This window comes from Montipora capricornis, chromosome 3 (assembly GCF_036669925.1).
Source record: "Montipora capricornis isolate CH-2021 chromosome 3, ASM3666992v2, whole genome shotgun sequence".
NCBI lineage: Eukaryota > Metazoa > Cnidaria > Anthozoa > Scleractinia > Acroporidae > Montipora > Montipora capricornis.
The window spans coordinates 70,130,441-70,153,640 of NC_090885.1; the positions used below are offsets into that span (position 1 = coordinate 70,130,441).

At 40.8% G+C, this 23,200-nt stretch overlaps 3 protein-coding genes and 1 pseudogene across 4 annotated transcripts in view; 2 read left to right on the forward strand and 2 right to left on the reverse strand.

Moving 5' to 3' along the window:
• Window positions 1–903: 903 nt before the first annotated feature.
• On the reverse strand, window positions 904–9,784 carry LOC138043859 (uncharacterized). 2 transcript variants are annotated; one of them, XM_068890350.1, is made up of 8 exons: window positions 9,577–9,669; window positions 9,011–9,070; window positions 7,166–7,246; window positions 6,114–6,273; window positions 5,210–5,332; window positions 3,784–3,970; window positions 1,962–2,126; window positions 904–1,148 (listed from the first exon to the last, which is right to left on the reverse strand). In XM_068890350.1, exons 3-8 carry the CDS (start codon window positions 7,240–7,242, stop codon window positions 1,003–1,005), a joined length of 858 nt encoding a protein of 285 aa, XP_068746451.1. In that variant the 5' UTR covers window positions 7,243–7,246; window positions 9,011–9,070; window positions 9,577–9,669; the 3' UTR covers window positions 904–1,002. The 2 variants fall into 2 exon arrangements, with proteins under 2 accessions (XP_068746451.1, XP_068746449.1); XM_068890348.1 differs by lacking the exon at window positions 9,011–9,070 and having other exon boundaries at window positions 9,577–9,784.
• Window positions 9,785–11,556: 1,772 nt separating this feature from the next.
• LOC138040772 (uncharacterized) lies at window positions 11,557–13,734 on the reverse strand (annotated as a pseudogene).
• A 647-nt stretch (window positions 13,735–14,381) lies between these two features.
• On the forward strand, window positions 14,382–17,714 carry LOC138041598 (uncharacterized). Its single transcript, XM_068887343.1, has 2 exons — window positions 14,382–14,693; window positions 16,845–17,714. Exons 1-2 carry the CDS (start codon window positions 14,419–14,421, stop codon window positions 17,671–17,673), a joined length of 1,104 nt encoding a protein of 367 aa, XP_068743444.1. The 5' UTR covers window positions 14,382–14,418; the 3' UTR covers window positions 17,674–17,714.
• Window positions 17,715–18,948: 1,234 nt separating this feature from the next.
• LOC138041035 (protein O-mannosyl-transferase TMTC1-like) overlaps window positions 18,949–23,200 on the forward strand; it is a 19,402-nt gene continuing 15,150 nt past the window's right edge. Inside the window, exons 1-5 of the mRNA XM_068886805.1 lie at window positions 18,949–19,465; window positions 20,570–20,643; window positions 20,847–21,002; window positions 21,835–21,919; window positions 22,760–23,059. Of these exons, the coding sequence (XP_068742906.1) occupies window positions 18,971–19,465; window positions 20,570–20,643; window positions 20,847–21,002; window positions 21,835–21,919; window positions 22,760–23,059 (1,110 nt within the window). The 5' untranslated portion in view covers window positions 18,949–18,970. The remainder of the gene's footprint in view (window positions 19,466–20,569; window positions 20,644–20,846; window positions 21,003–21,834; window positions 21,920–22,759; window positions 23,060–23,200) is intronic.

Below are 23,200 nucleotides of genomic sequence, written 5' to 3' on the forward strand. Positions count from 1 at the left end.
TATGCCGTTTTCCGCTTATGACGTCGAACTCGTGCTGTCAAATTTTATTCAGAAATGTACAAAGGAAAGAAATCGGAAAAGTTTTAAGCCTTTGTACATTTCTAAATAAAATTTAAAGCATGAACTCGACGTCATTGGCGGAAAACGGCATATATTAAGACTTATTAAAAGGGTGTATAAATCCTTTAAGGTCTGATGATTGTGGATAGCGAGAATAGAAGGGAGCTTAAGCACGCGCGTTTCTGAGACGCGGACGGTAACCGGAAGAGGACATTTCTCCTGCAAGGACAGTGGTGTCTCCCAGATTTTTATACGAATTATCTCTAATGGAGAAAAGATACTTAGCAATGTAAATGTGGTTGTCTGAAGACAAGTTAAAAGGAAAACAGCTCACTTCCGGTTGCCATCCGCGTCTCAAAAACACGCGTGCTTAAGCTCTCAAAAGGCACTTCTATTGAGGTTATTGTTGTGAAGTACGACAATCAGAATCAAGCTATAACGACCGTAAATGAAATTCAGTAAATTTCATATAAACTCTTGTAAACAAATTTATGCAAATTCCCACAAAATTCGACGCGATATAAGGAGATTTCTAATATCCACTTTTCAGGCGTTGTGCCTTGTGAAATGAGCTAATTTTCCGTTGAACGAATGATATGAATAAGTGACTTAAAATATTTTAAATTTTTGAAATCTGCCTTTTTGCAGCGGAGCCATTGAGGTTTGAATTCGGCAAAAATCCCATACATTCACCGTTATTTAAGCCGCGTTTGCCTCCCAGCTAAGAAGGCTAAGGCGCCAGAAACCGTGAAAAGGTCTATTTTTATCAAGAGGCCGGCGAAGAAAACCAACAAGACTGAGAACGTCGAGAAATAATGAAGTGGATAATTAGTCACTAGTAAGTCTAGTAACGCCAAATGAAACATTTGTTTATTTCGTAATCAAAATGATTAATCAAGGCCTTCCGTTGTAAAGCAGTGACAATTCAGAGTATTGCGTAGTTTAGCTGATTGGCCACATGGCCCATTCTCCATTGACGTTCCAGTGTGTCTCCAGTTTCCAACGGCCAGACATTTGCACTCCCATCACCTGACCTTCGTATAGCACTCTGTGTGTTCCATAATCCTTGACAAACTGCACTGCATTACCTAACAGGAAAACAATTTCGTTCAGTGAAATTTGAAGGGATAGGTTTTCGAGACCATAACGTTCTTTATAGCGTTGTGTTTAACGAAACAAAAAGTCGATAATAGGCCATTTTTGAAAAAATCAAATATCCAGCTTGATGGTGAGGCAGTGAGGACAAAAACAATAGAAACACGTTGGAAGGAATGTGCACATCATCCAGTTTCCTTTGTCTTTGTCCTCTAAACCTCTCTTTCAAGCTTTATTTTAATATATCGAAGAAGGCCTATTGAATTGCTACAAGTAGATAAATGCTTTTTTTCCTCAGTGCTCTTAGCTCCACGAAAATTATGACGCACGGGATGAGGCTGTTTTCGCTAATTGCCCGACGTAAAACACGTTATTTGTACCCTGTCTTGGAATTTTCAAATTATCACAAGTACAACATTATTTATCATGCGAGGCTACAATAACTTGATCCGTCCTTAAAGAATACATACATACTTAAATTGACCACTCCCTTTTGGCGATTTTAAAAGGGGCCAATGGGAGGTTTTAGTTGGCTATTTACAAGTGTAGCCGAGAAATTGAACCAGGGACTACCCGAGGATCAAATTCATCTAGTGGTCAAAACGGGCTTCGAATACGGGATCCCCGGATCTCAATGCAATCACCCTAGCCACTGGGACACACAGCACAGTTGTTTTTTTTTTTCGCCGGAAAAGATGTTTTGGCTCCCTTGTTGAAAAGGCTGATGTCATCGAGGTTCAGTAGTGAAATATGGATGAAAAATGTTATTTACAGCAAAGAAAAATATTATATCTTCATCCTCGTACCAGTTACATATCCATTTGTAAAGTTGAAGGGTCCAATGTCATCTCTGCCTGTTCCGGTAAATGTATTTCTATCGTAAAAAGTGATATCGACGTCAATGAGCCATTTACTTCCTGAGTCGTGTCCTCGAAGCGCACGCTTGTCGACGAAGAATCCTTGCCATTTGCCTATCACATGAAAAGAGAACGAAGCTAACCAATTCAGTGACAAGCGGTGAACGTTAAGGAAAACTTTTTTGCCAGCACTGTATTCAGGAAAACTGGAGTGAAGTATTCAGTTGTACATGTGAACACTAGACTCGTGATCCACTCGTTCGTTTAGAAACCGCGAGATGAACAAGCCAAGTGGTATTTGCTGGCAATCTGAGTTGCTGGGAGAGTAATTAACCGTTTTTATTATATGACTAGCTCCGTGGGCGTGCAAGATGAACCAAATCGCGAGTTGTGATTCGCTACCCGAGCGGAACAAGATGGAGCGAAACTGCCTGCTCGGGATTTCTCGCTTGGTCCCGCAAAATCAAAGATCATTTTTTGATGCTTTAAGTCATACAATAAATCCTTTATTGACCGAACTTGTTTTGTCAAGATGGCTGGATATCGATTGGACCTCAGAGGGTTGGATCCAGGGAAAAGTGACGTCAAAGGCTCACTAGCTAAAATCTCAGAGTGTGAATGCAGCTATTATATGTACAAAACGCAACTTAAAAGTCTGAAAGCCCAAAACTCCTGTGCCGTATATTAACTCTGCGGCGTACCCACGCATTCCATTTATAAACTAGTGAGCTTTTGACGTCATTTTCTCCTCGATCCAGCTCTCTCAAGAACTTAAAGTCAGTAATGGTGCATCATTAAATGGAAAGATTCTAGTTAAAATAAACAGGTATCCTTTTGCAGTCAAGCTTAAAGCTTTGGTCGCTTTGTGTTAAGTTAAAATAGTTTTGAAATCCAAGTAAAAATAATTAATTTTTGGTCACAGGGGCACTTTGAAGAGGAAAAATCGTCGTGCTACAAGCATTTTAACATCTGTTTTTCCAGTTCTCTGCATAACTACGACGTTAAATCATTTAATTCAAGGTTTTGACGACAACTTGAATGTGAACCTCAGCTCGTGCAACAATTTATTTTTAGAATACTCCGACCACATTGTACGACGTAAAGGAAATTAAATCGTGAAAAACTTACAATTAAGCAAAGTTATATTTCGAGGTGACGTTATCACTGACCGTCACCGCCGTATATCTTAAATTCCCTATATTACAAAGTTGAAGCTGTTTTTGAAGAAAGAGTACCAGACTTGGGGAAAAAACGCCTTGAAAAATTGGTCCAGTTTGTACTCCGATCTCATCTCAAGGTCTGAGGAGAACTGTCGCCGTGCTATGCCTATAACGATTGAGCTAACCAGCTTAGTTGCTTTGTTCTTCTCTCCTTCAAAACCGTTCAAAAAAAAATCCCGTTATTGCAGGATACTTTTCATTTACTGTAATCACAAGACACGTAGACAGAATAGTGCTAAGTTATGATAAAACGACGTTTTCTGATCAACGATGCCCTTTCTAAAACTCCGTATAGTATTTAACAGCGTGATTATCTAGTTCTATTGTGGGCCTCGAGCTGTCCGTTTGTTTCAATCCGCTGAGAGTGACGCGATAAAAACGGGTGCTTAAGAAAACGGGGCACGCACTGCGGAGCTAGAAGCGGGTTTGTTAGTTCCTGTTGTGAACTAACACAGCGTCAAGACTAGTTGATAGCAGTCCCTCAGTGTGTCTGCTCTTTCCACAAAGCAATCATGATTTTTATGTATTTTTTTTTTTATCTATTGACTTACCTGATGGTAATGTTTGTGGACCTTTTGTATTCAGTGATTTCGTAACAATGGACAGTTGTTTGGATTCAGTTTCTGAGAGCTTAGCTGCTTTTGGTACCGGTTTGGGAGCTTGACCCTCATCTTTGGGCGGTACCACGTTCTTCAACCTCTCCATTATCAAGTCGAAGGCTTCTTGTTCGTTTGCACACTTAAAAGATAGATAGCATTACAACAATTGTGTAAAAGAAACACAGCATTTTTTAAAGTTCTTGTTAAAATTTGGTATCAGTGAAGACTTGTTTCGGCTGACAAGGTTGTAGGGACTTTTGGATCGGAGAACGACTACGAGTGCGAGTATGCTGTACTGAGCATGCGCTTAAAGTTTGAAGGCCGACATTTTTCGAAGTGTGGAAAACGGAACGGAAAACTCGCACTCGTGGTTGTCCTCCGATCTAAAGCTCCCTTGTTGCTTGGTAACGGGCGAAAGGACAACTGATAATCAGGTTTTGACCAATGACCTCCTAGGATCTGACCGATGTTACGGAAGTCGTCGGTTTGAATCCTGCCTACGACTCTTAATTTTCAGTTGTCGTTCGCCCGTTGCCAGGCAACTACCTTACGATCCTTCACTCGAGCGAATGTACACCGTCTAACATCAATAGTTGCATGTGTTTCGGATATTGTTCACTACACAGCTTGGAAATTCTATCGGTCCTGCTGAAATACGGTTTACCAAGCATCATACCAAATAGAGAGGTAACAACTCCGAAAAAAGTTTACTTGTCAATCATATTTAAAGTAGATAGTTGTAAATGTGCCAATCACAGAGCGCCAGAAGAAAATATATGCGGACGGCACTAAGACCAGAAATCGCTTTCGAGCATATCTATGACTGTTTTTTTTTTATTAATCGTTTGAGTGAGAATCAGGGACAAATGACATTTCAAGTGTTCCTACTCCGGAACTTATTCGGTCTTTTAGAGGCGAAATCGCAACTACAATGTAAGTTACATATTTTATGGTCCTGAAATTTGACTTTTTAAAAATAAAGAAAATTGAGGGGATGGGCTCTTAAACAAGCGTAACAATGGGACACTTATAGGAAAATTATTTTCGATTCTCAAATGAGACCCGACTAGTGTTCTTATTCTCGATTCATTTCAAACAAACAAGCTAAGCTTAGTGTTTTACACGTTGGAAGTGATATCAGTTTTCCGAAAATGTGAGAAGGTATTTGGCGAGCATGCGCTGTTTTTATGCCCCTGACGGCAACCGGAAGTGAGCTGTTTTCTTTTTTAGACCGGAGATGATTACTTTGAAAATCTGGTAAAGCCTACTACTTTGGCATGCAAAATGTTTACTTCCGGTATCCATCCGTACTCGTGGCTCAAAAACGTTGCGTGCTTAAACTCTTCGTTATCCCCCCTATCACCCACCGGAGCCTTACATCGGCCATGAATACTCCTTGGAAATTGGCCATCAAAGCATCCACATGGGCGTACTTTTCAATATCGAAACGTTCCGTAATGACGGGCATAATGACGGGCTTCTGGTTCACCAGTTTTTTGCGCTGAAGGATAAGAACAAATGAATTAAGCTTAGAAATAGCTATTCGTCGAAAGACTAGGACTGACTATTCGTCAGAGACAAGGATTCCTTCGGTCAGACCATCTGCGACCTCCGGACCAGAAGTCGCACTCTTATGAGCAGTGTCACAAGTTTGGACCATCGCTTCTTTGGAAATTGTCTTTGGGTCGGTATTGGCCGTACTGATCTAAAAGATCTTTGCGTCTGGAGAGATGTTGCTGATGCATGCGTAACAGTGGGTGAGGGGGCTATTGCAATTAAACTTTCAAAAATAAATAACTGAAATGTCCAGAGCTGAAGTAACACATTTATCAGTGGTTTATCGCCTGGAAAATGGGTCCTTGGCAACTGGCGATCACATGGTGCAAAATTCGCCATACTGTAGAGCAAATCACATATAGTCTCATGGTGGTCTACAATTCTCTTAGAGATAGACCACCAACACCAGTGATTTTCCCCTACTCCAGACGAACGGTGTACGAGGTGTTTTAATTAAGGTCCCAGTGCATTGTGAGACGGGACCCACAGTTTATAGTCCTTATCCGAGAAGACACGAAAATCCAAGCATTTCAGATGAAACTACAATTTTATATACTCTTGTTAGTCCCACTGGGGTTTTCAACGTACGGTCATCTCCCGCACTAAAGACCGATGCTCAACCAACTTAGCCACCGGTCGTGGGTAAACTAAGTTTCTAGTTCACCCATTGCATAGCAAGTAGAGGAAATTCAACACCGAGCCTAACATGTTATCAAACAGATTACCATTGCATAATGACACTCAAAGGCACATTCCTGTGATTGGGCCCACTTCTCATTCACAAAAATGAGGAAAACTTTGGCATCTCGGACATTGGCTAAAATCTCTTCACGAAATACGTCGCCTCCTTCAAGATCTGTGCACATCCAAGTGGAGATACCATGCCTAGAACATAAATTAAACTTTCAACACACAAAATGACGGTGAACCGACAAGTTAGCCTTGAGGTTGGAGCACACGCCGCTCGTGCAGTCCAACGGAAACCTAACGGGCAAAGTGACGATCGAAACGGATTATTGTAAAGTGTCTTCATTGTCACGATTCAAATGGTTGAGCCTCCGGAGCAACAAATCATTTGTTTCGGCAGCAAATAATCTCAGACTAGCGATCGACTTCTCTCCCAGGAATTCGCAGTGATACGGGAATAATGTAGAACCTGGGGCCCGTTTCTTAAAAGTCCCGACACTTTACGGGCCATTTTCGGGTGTAACAATTCCCTTTGTATCTCAAGAACGGAGAAGATTTAACTCGTCAAACTTCACGGTAATTTTTCTTTTTGTTACCTTTAAAACATGTTAAAAGACCGGCTTTCCAAAACAGCCGTTGGCAGTTTCACAAATGGCGTTTCGGGCCCGAAAAATTGTCTCCTGGACACGATGTTGATGAGAAGACCAGACAAGATTTTCGTAAATTTATTACTGCTAATGTATTCATCACCAATGTTGATAGTAAAACTTAAAAACTGAGGTTTTTTGGTTGGTGCAAAAACAACGCGCTTAAAGTATAAATTTCGTTAAAGTTGAACACGCCGCTTTTGGGAATATGGTTTGACACCACCCGTTGACATGAAGGATTGCTTGACTAACATATGTAATAGCGAGTTTTATTAAATTTATAATATTTGGTGGAAAATACTTGTCTGGAGAATCAACTCATTAGTTCATGAATTAATCACCAGCAGATTAAACCACGGAAAGTAGACTTGTATTGGCCTTCCACTACGCAAAAACAAAGCCGTTATTGTCTAATTAAAGAATTGTCGGAATTATTGCCTTACTTGTGGAATGTTTCTCGCGCTCTTTCCACTTGACTCTTGGAGGATGCCACGTTCAAACTCAAGAAATAGTCAACCATGATGCTGTCATTGAATTGAGCAGTTAATATTGAACATGTTAATCATCCGTTTTCGTTTTGCGAATAGGAACAAAAGGAATCTTTAAGTTTGAATTACAGTAAGTAAGTGAGAACAGGTAAGTAATTACCAAGTCATTACAGTGAGTTGCAATCGAGTGTCGTGTAAAACAAACCAAAATCAAAAAAGACGGAGACAATCCGGTAAACCAATCAAAACTCGAAGTGATTACACGCAGCCGACACAAAGCGCGGGAAATGTGCACGCGCGAGCCACGATTGGTTTGGGTTTCGCTTCTGATTGGTTGAAAAAGTAGGGCGAGAACTTTGAACCAATCACGGAGTGCAGTAATCATAAAGCAAAGCAATTCGCTAATTACTTTCGATACTCAATTGAAAACCGCTCTAATAACGGAAGTAAGTAGCAAGCCTGTTTTTCCTAAACAGTAAAATTAGATCCTTCTCCGAAATGGCAGCAACGGATTTGAATGAGTTAAAAATTGAAATGAAAAACTGATACCAGAAATAGAAAGAGCACCTTTACTTTAGTAACCCTGTAAAGTTTCAGGGGATTATTACCAGACAAATCTACAGACGTTTGTATGACTTGGGGGTATACGCCATACCCACAGTAATACAAACGTCTTTAAATTTTTCATTTTTCAACTTACATTTTCTCAGCTGATACCACACCAGTATGCTGAAACTTTTGCAGGGTTACCAAAGTAAAGGTGTTCGTTCTTGTGCTGGTATACGTTTTAGTTAACTTATTTGAATTTTGGGCTGCCATTTTGGAGAATGGTCTTTTACAAAGGCAGCACTAACCGCCTTTCTACTCAGTTAAATATTTACAGACTCTGGGCGTTGGTCCGGTTGGAGTTCAACTCACGACCTCCCGCCGAATTGTTATATTTTTTAGGTGACATGCAGTCGCAGTTTCAAAGGGTAATCAAGTAGTAATGAAAGCTAGGATTCATGCGCAATAGGGAATGGCGGGCCCCTAGTGCGCATTTTGAGCTATTATTATCTATCAGACCCTCTCCCAGTACAGAGGACAGCTTTTACTTGCCTGTGCGTATTTTTTTGTAAGCAAAGAAATTCCGAACTTTCTGAAGATGAACGCGATTCAAGCGGCTTAAATAAGATACTGGAATTTTAAAACAGAATCGGGCCAACATTTTCAAAAAAATTCTGACCAACTCGCACAAGCGAGTAGGCCGGATTTCATAGTCCCCTTTGGTAAGGTTTGTAATTGCCATAACTGAAAAATCTTTAAAATGTTTCTTTCATATGTAGTTTTCAAGGGTGCGCGTATTAACCTCTTAACAGTTTCCCCCGTGTGACGTAAGGCCCCGCCGCTGATATTGTAATATGTAATCTAAATTCCACAAATGAAATTCTAAATATGACTCGATACACAGCGACAACACATTTTACAATACATAATAGAAATTATCATCCAATCATGATTTTAAACAGTCGCATGATGATTGCTTTGCGAGAAGCATAAAACTGAGAAGTGATCGATATTTTTGAACAAGTAATTAACTATAAAAACTAAAACAATGCAAATGTATAATTTACCGCTTCTGATGTATTCTCATGCGTATCTCTTTTTTTCTTAGACATATTTGCAAGCCAGCAAATAATCTAACTTTGTGTGCGTTTCAAAAGGTACATCTAAGAATCTTTTTTTGAGTTTGTTACACTACCTTACTATTCAAAGTATTACAGATACACTGCAGTGATACATAGGTAGAAGACAACTCACGATGACTATTCAAGAGAAGTGGAGTGAAACTGATGTCGTCAATCAAGTGTTGTTACGGAACTAAACAAATATACAGGACAATAGCAACCGTTACACCCTCCACATAGCAACACGAACGTTCTCAGAAAAAAAAAATATCCTTAACAGTCTTGTAGTAAAAAGCTTAAACTCTTTCCTTCACCAAAGGTAGTTTAAGTACATCACTCTTCAAGTGGACCATCGTAGAGTTTTAATGGTTTAGACTGTGCATACGCACGATCAAGCTAGGTAATTTCCATCAATCGAAAATTCCAAATCGCTTGAGTATTAACTCTTACGAACACAATAACAATGTACCTTTCTTTCCTTGCGAAACGACACGCCTATTCACTTACAAAAAAACTACGAAGGAATGCCTTATAAGATTTTGTTTTCAACTGAGCGAGGTCTAACGTTAACTGTTGCCTGTAGCGAGTTCTTTGCTTCAGGCAATTACATTCCGATTTCACTTTTACTTTCCGTCACGAACGAAACCCTGTGCTCGTTATAAAAAACCTCAAAAACTCAAAAAGGGTTTAATGGCTTACCTCAAAGGAAGACTCAGGAGTCAGTATGTGATCTGTTTTGCAGTTAACCACTTCCAATGAAGCAAGTAGCGTGGAAGTTATGCAAATGTTCACTACTTCAACAAGAAGTATGGAGAATTCGATGGAGAATTTAAGGATTGTTCCGGCCAATCACATTAGGTGCAGACAATGGAATTAGCCAATCATAACGCGACAAAAGATGCACCCCGTGCTATGGGAATAAAGGGCGTGAAAATGGGGCGGACAATAAGTGCAATCCTTGTCAATGATTCGCTGTGGCTGTGGTGCAATCATTATATATGTGTTGCGATGCAAAACCCAATTGAACGCGAAATTTTCCTGACCAAATACATAAATACCGCTTAGTTTGCTAACAAATCAACTGAAGCAATAATTATCTCCTTCAAAGATAGACATGTGTTAATGAAACGACTAACGAACTATTGAGCAGACCAGCGAGATAAAAATTTGAATAAATCGGAATTTCAACATAAAGTTAATGAACTATTCAGTTGGATTTAAAGGGCAACTCAGAACTCCTATTGATGGACTGATTATAAAACCACGAAAACTTCAAAAGCGAGAACAGTGCTGTCACACTTCATGTTAACTTGACCTTGACCATGCACAATCCGATTTTGTCCTCGGTTCACAACTGAGTCTTGATTAAGTGAATCGAAACTTTTGATTGGCTGCCTTTTAGAAAAGGGTGTGGTTTGTGCATTGTCAGGGCCAAAACAGCGAACAAAAACATAAAATAAAGACACAAGCAGAGTTTCACAAACATCTATCATGTATTAACTATGCTCAGAGGATGACAAGTTGAAACATGTCAAAACTTTTTTCTCATTGGGACAGTAAGTGTGTATTCACTAACCCGTGACCCTTTAGGTTACAACTCACACATCTCTTTGACCAAAAACTTATCTTTTTCTCAAATCATAAATATTTTAAGAGAAACAGTGTAACACTAGTGTTGACACTACTCTAGTGTCAACTCTCTGGTGTTTTTAATCCCCAGGGGAACACTGAACAATAGAAGTTGATTTAACACTAGTGTTAACCCCTCGAATGCGAGAATGGGACCGCAGCCAATGTACGATGACGCCGATTACGTCACAGGAGCATATTATAAACTTTACGTCTTAATTCTTGCAGGGACTAGCCACGAAGCCGCGTAGCCGCGTAGCCGCGTAGCCGCGTAGCACCGTAGTTATGAAGCCACGTAGCCACGTAGCCACGTAGCCGTGTAGCCACAGTTACAGCGTTACTCACTTACTTAGCCCCTTAGTAGCTGTGGTGATATCGCTTTCGTTCCATTTCCGGCCTGCGGTTGTTGTGTTGGTAGTACCCAGGCCACCACGCTAGAAAAAGTGAGTGTGTACTTGTTGAGCTGAGTTGCTTGGCTAATAAACGTGTGAGTTCGATAATGCACTGCTCAGGTTTTTGATCGAAAACTACAATAGCAGTCGCGTTGGTTTGAGTGGCTGCCTGCAATTACTCCGTTCATTCAAATTTATTCAAACAAGAGCAGCATCAAACTGTCTGATTGTCAATCTGGTTGGGACGGGAACTGGCTTTCGTTGTAGTGGCAGTAACATAGCTCCGTAGTCAGCGACTGTAAGGATTTAAGCAGTCCGGAAACAGAGAGTCAGTCATTGCAATTATTGAGAAAACTGTTCCCATCTCCCATAATTGATTAAAAAAACCAAGAAGCATTGAGCCTTATTCCCAGGCTGTTCTTCTCCAGAAAGCATTTCCCGTAGCCTTCATACACTCGGCCGTTCGCTGCTAGTCCAGCCCCAGCCCAAACCCGAGTAGCGGGCTCCCAGACTAGTTAACTTTAACATTCCCTGTGCTTTACAAAACTAAACTTTTAACCATTTTTCCCACTAAAGAAAACGCAGAATGGGTTTAAAGAAAGAATACGTCATCGAACTATAAAAGTTAGAGATAACAAGTTAAACCGACGTTTCGGAGTAGACATCACTCCATTATCAAGGTAAAAATGTTCTATGATGCTAAAATTACAGTATTAAAAACGATTGACGCTAAGAATTAACATAATAAGCACGTGCGAAATTGGCTATAAGAATACTTTAGCACGAATGGAATCCGATTGCACATTGAGGCTAGGCTTAAGTGTTCTTATAAATAACATTTCAAACACTAAGCAATCAAATTTGTTTTTACATTTTTTGAGCACCTCAAAGCGTTTAAGCAGGTCCCGAGGGATCGACCCGTGTGCGTTCTTATAGTGTCTGGCAATAGCCGAGGACTGTTGCTTATGTCCCTTTACACGATTGTGTAAATGTCCGCGTGTGTAGCCTACATAACCTTCATCACAAAGGTCACATTGAAATTTATATACAACACACTGCTGATTTATGATCGGCGCCTTTGCCTCTTTCACTTTCAGTTCCTGTTCAATTTTTCTGCTGGTAAATACAGGCTGGATGGTTTTGTTTACTTTCAGGCTCAAATCCTTAAGTTGTTTTTTTACAAATTCTGCTGAGTTTTGGTCTTTAAATGGCAAGACTACTCGAACCATGTTATCCGTCTCTTGGGCTGTTGATAAAGGTCGCGGTTGGTCGCAGACCTTTGAGTCAACAAAGCGTTTGATAGTGGAATTTACGAGTTGTTTCGGGTACTTTAGGCGTGAGAAAACTGACTTCAAACGGTCACATTCGTCTGAGAAGTGTGACCAAGAAGAAGATAAACGGTGTGCTCGATCGAGCATAGTTCTCAGCAAGCCATTCTTGTACCTATTGTCAACATTGCTCTGAAAATGCAGAAGGAGACCTGAATTCGTGGGTTTTACGTAGACCTTTGTCTCTATCCGGGGAGATCGATTCAGTAACTGAGTTCCCAGAAATGGCAACATACCATTGCTTTCAGTTTCCATGGTGAATTTTACGGATGAATGTGCAAGGTTTAATGTGTCTAGAAAGCTAGATGCTGCCGCCATATTCGGCATGATGGTCAGGGTGTCGTCTACATATCTTCGATAGAACGAAGGGAGTTTTCCTTGTCGTTCGAGGTTTTCTTCGATTGAGGTCATGAAAACATTAGCGAGCAAGGGGCCAAGGGGAGAACCCATGGCCACACCATCAGTCTGTTCATACAAGGCTCCATTGAATTGGAAAAGTTGTTCTTTTGTAGCTACTCTGAGAAGGTCAACAAGGTCCATTTTCGTCAAATTCAAGTCGTACGTTACGTTAAACCAATTGTTGGTGAAAGCTCTGTTCGCGAGTATCTCTATCGTTTCATCCAAGGGTACGTTTGTGAACAGGGAAGACACATCATACGAAACCAGAATGTCACCGTTTGCTATTTCCATGTTTTGAATTTCGTTCGTAAATTCAAATATGTCAGATACTGTGTGCCGATTCAAAGACAAAGGCTTAAGTTTAGTGTCAAGCCATTTAGCCAGCGCGTAGTCGTATGTTTGCTTTGCTGATAGAATAGGGCGCATCGCTAAGTTCTCCTTGTGTGTCTTTGGTAAGCCATATAAATGGGCTAATCTGGAGCCTCTATAGGGCACACAGTCTCCGCAATGGGCTTGGGCAGAATTCGACGGACAGTAGAGTCTAAATCTTTCTCTTTCTTTAGAAGAGGGTGGTAATAAGTTGGTGGTCTACCTCTACTTGGAGGCCTTTCCAGGGGAACAGGCCGAAATTTACTTGCGTCATTGATGGAAGCTTCAGATAATAGGCGTAAATATTCGGACTTGTCCATTACGACCACTCCCGAACCCTTATCTGGTTTGGTAATGATGATGTCGTCGCGACGCTTCAATTGTTCGATGGCAAGCAGGAGTGTCTTGGGAGGTTTGTGTACTTTGCGCTGGATGTAGTTCAGTGCTACGGATCGTAGGGTTGCGGCCGCCAATTCTTTCAAATCATCACTTCCAAGATGAGGTTCAAGACACCAGTAAACCTTCTCGAAGCTTGCTTTCACTTCAATCGGTGACACACGTTGTGGAAAGGCGAATTTCAAACCCCGACATAAAACCAGTTTCTGGAAAAAAGAAAGTTCGTAGGATGATATGTTGTGAATATGCTCGTCTACATCCGTTTCTTTGTAGAGTAATCTTGCGATCTTCTTTGTATGAGTGCTCATTACCTCCTGATAGTATTTGTTTCTGAGGTTTACCATTGTGCGTAAAATACAGATGTACCGGAACACGCTGCAGCTTCGGCGAATTTCATCGTAGATGGAGTTGATTTCGCACTTAAGAGCTGCACTTAGTTTGATCTTTTCTTTGAGTTCTTCGGAAATGACGTTCCTTTCGAAGGCTGCTGATGACTGCCTCCATTTAGAACTCCTTTCTTTGTCAATCTTGGCGAAAGTTGGTGTAAGCTCGAAATTCTGACAGAGTCGAAGAAATTCAATCGAGCCATCGCAGTTAATCTGTTTCTTGCTACACTGTTCGAGTCTTCTAAACAAGTGTAGTTGATTATCCCGTTTTAAAAATCGTATTAAAAGAGATTTCTTAAAACATAAAACTATAAAAGTTAGAGATAACAAGTTAAACCGACGTTTCGGAGTAGACATCACTCCATTATCAAGGTAAAAATGTTCTATGATGCTAAAATTACAATATTAAAAACGATTGACGCTAAGAATTAACATAATAAGCACGTGCGAAATTGGCTATAAGAATACTTTAGCACGAATGGAATCCGATTGCACATTGAGGCTAGGCTTAAGTGTTCTTATAAATAACATTTCAAACACTAAGCAATCAAATTTGTTTTTACATTTTTTGAGCACCTCAAAGCGAACAGAGCTTTCACCAACAATTGGTTTAACGTAACGTACGACTTGAATTTGACGAAAATGGACCTTGTTGACCTTCTCAGAGTAGCTACAAAAGAACAACTTTTCCAATTCAATGGAGCCTTGTATGAACAGACTGATGGTGTGGCCATGGGTTCTCCCCTTGGCCCCTTGCTCGCTAATGTTTTCATGACCTCAATCGAAGAAAACCTCGAACGACAAGGAAAACTCCCTTCGTTCTATCGAAGATATGTAGACGACACCCTGACCATCATGCCGAATATGGTGGCAGCATCTAGCTTTCTAGACACATTAAACCTTGCACATTCATCCGTAAAATTCACGGAATGATTTCCGTACAGGTCCCTACTTCATTATGCATGCAGAATATATTAATTATTCATTCGCGCTATTGTTTTCTAGAACAATGCGTATACCCAAGGGAATCGAATATATACATGGCTAATTTGTACTTACGGGATGATCAAAAGTGGATCTCATTCTCTCTCTCTCTCTCGCTCGCTCGCTCCCTCTCTTTTTTCACCCTCTCTCTTTTCTTTGCCCTTTTTGCTCACAACGTCTCTCTTTCTTTTCGTCCCAGCTTTCCTCTTTCTGGATTACTTGTCCCTCTTCTAGACCACTGAGCTAACGTGTCAAGTTGCTAATTCACACCTTGATAATGATATTTCTTTGGAATTCTGGACGACAATTTACATAACAATGATAAGTAATTATATACGCGTGCCGTGCCGACCACCAATAAATGCACTGATTTTGCTTCTTTTGAAACAACGTCACCCCTTAATAATGCTAACCGTAACCCTTTAGGCTTAAGGTTGAACCCAGTCAAATTCTTTTGGAGGTTAATCGAGCATATCTGTGAATGTCTGAATTGCTTGTTTTTTCATCCCCCGTGCTGCACACTTAAAGAGCACTACACGGAAGAGTATACCTCCTTGTGATTGGGGCATCCTATATGGGAAATTTTTTATGCACGATTTATTGCAATATAAAATCTTTGAGTCGACGTTAACCCCTCTTTTTCAGCAAACTGTGAATTTTGAAACTTGATGGCCGCCTCTCAAGAATCAAATATAAACTTATGGAAACTATCCCGACTTTTAGCCGATCACGAGCGGAGCATAGAGTGGTGCAAAGAGCACAATCTACTCTCGTCGTCAATGAAATGCCCTAAACCTGAGTGCGGAAACGCACTCAAATGGCAAAGACGAACTGCATCGGGGGATGGATTTGTTTGGCGATGCTCTAGAAAAAACTGCAATGGACAAGCTTCAATCCGCCAGAAGTCATGGTTTTCTGGTAGTAAGCTTTCCCTTGAAAAAATATTAGCCCTAACTTACGCTTGGGCGCATAAATTCACCACAACACAAGCTGTGCACGAAACCGCGTTAGATGAAGAAACCACCTCGACAGAAACGGTGATAGATTGGTATAACTATTGCCGGGAGGTTTGCGCAGATAGAATAATGAAACAACATGCGAGGCCAATAGGCGGTCCTGGTACAACTGTTGAGATTGATGAGTCCAAGTTTGGCAAGATGAAGTATCACAAAGGTCGCTACATCGAGGGACAGTGGGTCTTTGGTAGCATTTGCCGGGAAACCAAGGCCTGCTTCCTTGTCCCGGTAGAGCGCAGGGATAAAGAGACACTCTTGCCAATTATCCGCGCTCAAATATTGCCTGGAACACGCGTGATGAGCGACATGTGGAAAGCTTACGATTGCCTACAAGACGAGGGCTATCATCATCTCAGAGTTAACCATCGCCTAAACTTCGTTGACCCAGACACGCTTGCCCACACGCAGCGCATTGAAAATACATGGTGGGGAGTAAAACAAAGTATGCCTCGTGCAGGAACATCCGTGAATCTGTTTGAAAGCTACCTACAGGAGTGGTTGTGGCGTCAGCAAAACAAAAGTGATCCATTCGGAAACATCATTGAGCATATCGCTGATTTGTACAATGTGCGATAAAGAGCCCTCTCTATGCACTGCTCGTGATTCGGCGAAAAGAGCCGTACATTATACAGGAAAGAAAACAAACCCACACTTTGCAGTGCTTTGGTGAATTGACAGAGAAACGAAGGACAATTTTACGAGCAAAAAGAAGGTAGGCATTCAATTGCTGCAAACTTTTATTTGGTCCGTTTGTTTTGTACATGAGAATCTGAACCGTATATGTACAAAGATTTCTTAAAATTCCACTTCTTTCGCTTATTTTAAAATTGACAAATGGCTAAAATTGCTAGAAAAGTGCAAAAATTAAGTTGAAAATGTTCGATTTTCCGTATTTCAGTCAAAAATTTTACCGATTTTATTTAAGTCCATATAGACTTAGAAAAAAAACCTCTAAGAAGACCAAACAAAGCGCTACACTCCCAAAGGGCGTCTATTGTTATCGCTACTGTTTTCTTGAAACAAAGGACCGTATGCATAATGAAGTAGGGACCTGTACGGAAATCTTGCCAAATTCACCATGGAAACTGAAAGCAATGGTATGTTGCCATTTCTGGGAACTCAGTTACTGAATCGATCTCCCCGGATAGAGACAAAGGTCTACGTAAAACCCACGAATTCAGGTCTCCTTCTGCATTTTCAGAGCAATGTTGACAATCGGTACAAGAATGGCTTGCTGAGAACTATGCTCGATCGAGCACACCGTTTATCTTCTTCTTGGTCACACTTCTCAGACGAATGTGACCGTTTGAAGTCAGTTTTCTCACGCCTAAAGTACCCGAAACAACTCGTAAATTCCACTATCAAACGCTTTGTTGACTCAAAGGTCTGCGACCAACCGCGACCTTTATCAACAGCCCAAGAGACGGATAACATGGTTCGAGTAGTCTTGCCATTTAAAGACCAAAACTCAGCAGAATTTGTAAAAAAACAACTTAAGGATTTGAGCCTGAAAGTAAACAAAACCATCCAGCCTGTATTTACCAGCAGAAAAATTGAACAGGAACTGAAAGTGAAAGAGGCAAAGGCGCCGATCATAAATCAGCAGTGTGTTGTATATAAATTTCAATGTGACCTTTGTGATGAAGGTTATGTAGGCTACACACGCGGACATTTACACAATCGTGTAAAGGGACATAAGCAACAGTCCTCGGCTATTGCCAGACACTATAAGAACGCACACGGGTCGATCCCTCGGGACCTGCTTAAACGCTTTGAGGTGCTCAAAAAATGTAAAAACAAATTTGATTGCTTAGTGTTTGAAATGTTATTTATAAGAACACTTAAGCCTAGCCTCAATGTGCAATCGGATTCCATTCGTGCTAAAGTATTCTTATAGCCAATTTCGCACGTGCTTATTATGTTAATTCTTAGCGTCAATCGTTTTTAATATTGTAATTTTAGCATCATAGAACATTTTTACCTTGATAATGGAGTGATGTCTACTCCGAAACGTCGGTTTAACTTGGTATCTCTAACTTTTATAGTTTTATGTTTTAAGAAATCTCTTTTAATACGATTAATACGTCATCGGCGTCATAATCATCATTCGTGGAGGCCAACGGTCTGTACGTCCGGATGGAATGGTCCAAATCACAGGCAAAATTCAGACTGGCGAAAGTTGGAACAAAGGGCGAATCGCTCCGACCCGAATCTTTATCCTCATTGTTCATCACTTTTCATCACTGGCACAGAGATCTCAACCCTGTCAACTTAAAAAAAGGGAGGTTTTAGAAGCCGCGTAAGCCTTGCCCACGAGCACTGCAGGCGGGAGCCGCTTGGGGGGTCCTGGGGCATGCTTCTCCTGGAAAATTTTTAGGATATGTGCCTCTAAGATGTCATTTCCTGCATTTTGAGATTAAAGTCAAGGGAAAATAGTGGAATTTTTAACAGGCAGTGAAAGCTAAGGCCTATTGGTCCCACGAATGAATGCAAACCTTGCCGTCATTCAAGGAAATCCAGTGCATTACCTCATCCAAAATTACCGCAGGCTCGTGCTAGGCTGCCCAAAGGATGAAAATGGCTGAGAAACCTTGAAATATGAAAGTCGACTTTACTGTAACTTTCACCACAACTGTGGTGGGGGTCACACCGCAGAGCGAGGCTCCAAATTTAGTGCGCCCTTTTTACCCTCCCAACCATGATATACCACAGAAGATAGACCACAACACCGGGAATTACATGCCCTACTCTTTGCGACAAGTGGGCGGGTTCTTTTAGGTCCCACAGGATTATGAACATTGAAGGGTTGTGAGATGGGATCTCCGGCTTATCGTCCTTATCCGAGAAGACTAGACAAAGGCAGCACTTTCTCCTCAGTTATTTAAAGACCCTGAGTGTTGTTCCGGCCGGAGTTGAACTCACGATCTCCCGCGTGACAGCCCGGTGCTCAACCAACTGAGTCACCGGTGCGCGGTCCAAAGAACAATGGCAAAGAATCGTGCTAAAAAGACCGGTAAAACAAAGAAAACATTATCTTTCTTTTGGCTGGGTAGAGTTTCAAAAACCGGAAGAATATTAACGGCCTAAAATATTCGCCGAAAACGGGACATTTCCCGCCCTAACAGGAGGGTTGGTGCAATAATAAACATCTTTCTGGGGGGAGGGGAGGGTTGTCTATCCAAGATGGTTCCAAGATGGGCGTCAAGTCTGGCGGTCACACATCAAGAGGGCAACTTCGCCAAAATAACTCGTGTGTTCCTTGTAATATTCCTTTGCCGGAGTTGTGTAAACGTTTAGGATACGGAGCAATTGCATTCACCTCTATTGCATGCTATTTGAACACCCTTGAGTACGCTTTGGTTCACGACGATGTTTTCGCGATCAAAGACAACTTGGACATTCGTCCAGAAACTCCACTGCAAAATTTACTCTCCAACGACTTCTGGGGCAAACCAATGTGGAGCAATACAAGTCATAAGTCGTACAGACCGCTCTGCACGCTTACATTTCGGATGAATTACGCCATACACGGACTCAACCCTCTTGGTTATCATGCGGTGAACGTTGTTTTGCATTGTTTGGTCTGCTTGTTGTACACTTATATGTGCGATGTGGTGGCTTTTAAGTCCTTCCCACTCGCCATCCTAGCCGGTCTTTTGTTTTCTACACACCCTGTTCACACGGAAGCTGTAAGTTTGTTCACTGGTGTCAAAGAAGTTTTGTTTGGTATTATCCACTATCAAAAATACCATAATACTCTTTGTTTGTCCCTCCAAAATTTGAGACCATTGTAAGTCCCAAGAGAAAATAAAAACAATGCTTATGCAAAATTTTGGAGGGACAAGCTAATAGTATTATCATGGTATTTTGACAGTGGCTAATTCATCGCATGGATCTGTTCTAACCCCACTCCTGCTCCTCCTGTCCGCCCCCCCCCCCCCCCCCCACCTTGATGTTAGGTTGGATCTGGTCAACCCGAATTTTTCAACCTATCCGGTCATTGTACTAAAACATCAACACTAACTTAAGATTTGGTGGTTTCCTAGTAAAACTCTTAATGAAATCCTCTGTGTATAAAAAAAAAAAAAAAACGGTGAAGTGCAAAGGGATTAGCAGCAGCTGTACCAGTTGTTATTTACATGCTAACTGGATCGAAACTGGGCCTCATTGGTGGCTAAAAATAAGGTTTTCTTTGTCCCAGTGGGACCTGGCTCAAATGTGAATAACAAAAAGTGTGATTATAAACAAATGTCTTTTTTAAGTTTTAAGTTGTATAGAGTTTGAGGGGTGGAGTTATCTTAGCTACTTTCTTCTGCAGTCCTCTTCAACAGACCACAGAGGATGAAGATTAAAACGCTTACCCCTACCACTCCTCCAATTATTCAAGGCGTCTGGATATTCTTTCATGTGGATTATACTACCTGCTTTCAACCTCCCCTCATAGGAGGCTCTGGCAGGGTAAATTCCAACAAGCGACATGGCCTATAAAGTACCGACAGAACGTAAAGTGAAACCGCAACAAACAACATCATTTCTTTTAATTTCCTTTAATTTCCGACAGCAACGTGAAACATTGACAAAGCACCAACATGAGACCTTTTAACATTCAGACAAGCATCAGACAACAGGACTCCTCCTCATAATTTTTATTATGCCACAGTAGTAAAAGATGGCTCCAAACCATCTTGAGCTTTTAAAGGAATTTTTACCCTGGAGCTCATAAATGCAATGTAATTATTTTCCACTCAGTTTCATTGCTGTGTATTCTTTTAACATTGTTAATTATTTATCAGGTGACTGGCGTTGTAGGACGTGCAGATGTATTGGGATGTTTGCTCATTTTACTCTCATTCTTGGCTTTTGTAAGGTATTTGTGATTAATTTTTGCCTTTCCTTGATATACTATGTAGGTGAACTATTGTTGTTAAGGCATTTTCTCATGGTGACCAATACTAGAGATAAAATGCCTAAAATTATAGCCTTCATAGCTTTCCTGGTTCTGAACCAGGAATGTTATGAAACATGGACTTCCCACACTTCTGACTTGACACTTATCCTTATATCATTTAGGTCAACAGAAAGTGAGGTCTGTTACTCTCTAATGTACATAGCTGTCTGTGTTGTCTTTGGTTCCATGGCAATGCTCGTGAAGGAGCATGGCATTACTGTATTTGGCATCTGCATCATCTATGATTGTTTAGTCGTCAACAAGGAATTATTTTGGAGGTGAGGATTGCCCTGAGTTGGCACTTATGTTGGGTTTTCATTTTTAATGTGTGTGTGTAGTGGGTTGGAGAGAAAAAAGAAGGGCAGGCACAGATATTTCCAGAAATGCCCCTAATTAGGTGCACGTCGATTTCAATAATCGTCCATCCCCTTGCTCTTTTCCCCAACTTCAAAATCACTTGTTCCTCTGAATACAGGCAATTATTGTCACAAAGTGTCTCCCAAATGCTGCTCCTCAAGTATTAGGATAAACAGCTGCATTTACCCTAAGCTAAAAAATAATGTAAACTTTTACCATTATTTCATGGTTGGAAATATGTAGCAAAGACTTAGGGTGCTTTCCATTTGACAGAACTGACCGGCCAGACCGGGCAAAAGGAAGGATACCTCTGCAACGTTTTCAAATTAACTCACTTTGAGGATGATATATACTCCTCCAGAAGAATACGAGGGAATGTCATGCTAGTGTTCCTTCAAATGGTTGCATTTTCTTTGCAAAATGATGGGTCTGGCCGGCCAGTTTTGACAAAAGGAAAGCACCCTTAGACTTTAAAGGGACACTTTGTGTTAGATGTCAAAATAGTATTGGGTGTGTGTCTGATCAGGTGCATTTCTGTGGGGAAGGAGCCACTCCCTTCTTTCCACTCCACCCTTTCCACTCCCCTCTTTCTCTCATCTCTCAGCCTCCTCCCCTCCTACCCCCCCCCCCCCCCCTTATTCTCATTCCACTTTAAACTTCATAGTCAGAGTACATGTATTGACACTTCCCTAGGCACTGCAAAGGAGAAGAAATAGAAATATCAATTATTGTTCATTATCTTGTTTGCCACAGGCTTTTAAGAACTAGAGAAATTCTGTCCTTTGAAAGTGGAACAGTTAAGCTGCTTTTGATGAGGATCCTCATACTTTCTGCAACAGTAAGTTTTGATTTCATGGAAGTTTCAATCGAATGTGTTGCTGTTTGTAATGTTCAAAGGAGATTGTATTTATTTATTGAGTTATATTTTATGATGGTTTTGGTTGGTGTGCTGGTAGGTGGATGCTTTGGTTATAAATTTGCTCTAACTGCGGGCTCTATCTATCTCAGGTGGTCCTGGATTCAACTTCACTGTGCATTCTCAGTTTAACTTAGTCTTTGATGTAATTCTGTTACCTTTAAGTTAATAGTTCTTTTGAGTTGTACACGGGGAGACTCCTGGTGTTGTGGTCTGTCCTCCTTTCACATACATGCATGGGTTTGGTCGGTTGATAACCGTCCACATTCAATCAGCTCAAATTGGACCTGACATCTCCAGCAAACAACCTATGACTTGTGGTGTCCCACCAGGTTCTGTCTTAGACCTCTGCTGTTTCTCTTATAATTTTGTCAAGGATATCCACAGGTCATCGGATAAACTAGCGTTCTACTTGTTTGCTGACGACACAAGTTTATTATATGCTCACTGTCTGATAAAAATTTTCAAACCCTGGAGCTTGTTTTTAACTTTGAACTACGTAAAGTCTATGAATGGCTAACAGCTAACAATTAAGTTAGCACCGAATGTTAAGAGGTCAAACAAAATGGACTATCAGGTTAACCTTTACATACTTGATAATGACTCAAAAACTCTTTTGCCTTAGTCGTAAGTCAAACATTTAGGTGTATTAATGATGCGTGGATTATTATAAATCCTAAACCATTCTAAAGCAGATTACATGGCCTTTACAAGCTTAAATTTTCATGCAAACATATTAATTTTTTAAATTGCCTCACACAGGTTTTATCACTTATGACCTTCAGGATATGGATGCTTGGAGGCCATCTTCCACATTTCACGAAGCAGGACAATCCAGCATCATTCTCAGACTCTCTTGGCACTCGCATCATGACCTATTGGTATTTGATTGTATGTAATGCTTGGCTCTTGCTTTCGCCAAGTGTCTTGAGCTACGATTGGCAGATGGGCAGCATACCACTTGTGGAAACGGTGCTGGATTCTCGTAATTTAGCAACATTTGTTTTCGTTGTAGTAGCAGCACTTTTGGCCCACTTGGGTTTGCTATCAAAAAATATTAATGTGAGTTGTGCAGTAAAGATAATTATTTGCAATATTGCTTGACGTATGAAATAAAATAATCATGCTACTATTATATTGAAGTGCAAGTTATAGATGAAGGAGAGAACTGATCCTTTCAGTTATCTGGACAATCCAGTGTAA

Excerpts from the sequence above, each read along its gene's own strand:
- LOC138041598 (XM_068887343.1), top strand. The coding sequence starts at position 14,419 with ATGGACCTTGTTGACCTTCTCAGAGTAGCTACAAAAGAACAACTTTTC. Across the intron at positions 14,694-16,844 it reads AACCTTGCACATTCATCCGT|CAAATTCACCATGGAAACTG; the intron begins AAAATTCACGGA and ends CGGAAATCTTGC.
- LOC138043859 (XM_068890348.1), bottom strand. The coding sequence starts at position 7,242 with ATGGTTGACTATTTCTTGAGTTTGAACGTGGCATCCTCCAAGAGTCAA. Across the intron at positions 5,333-6,113 it reads TTGAGTGTCATTATGCAATG|CGCAAAAAACTGGTGAACCA; the intron begins GTAATCTGTTTG and ends CTTATCCTTCAG. Across the intron at positions 3,971-5,209 it reads AAGGAGTATTCATGGCCGAT|TGTGCAAACGAACAAGAAGC; the intron begins GTAAGGCTCCGG and ends CTATCTTTTAAG.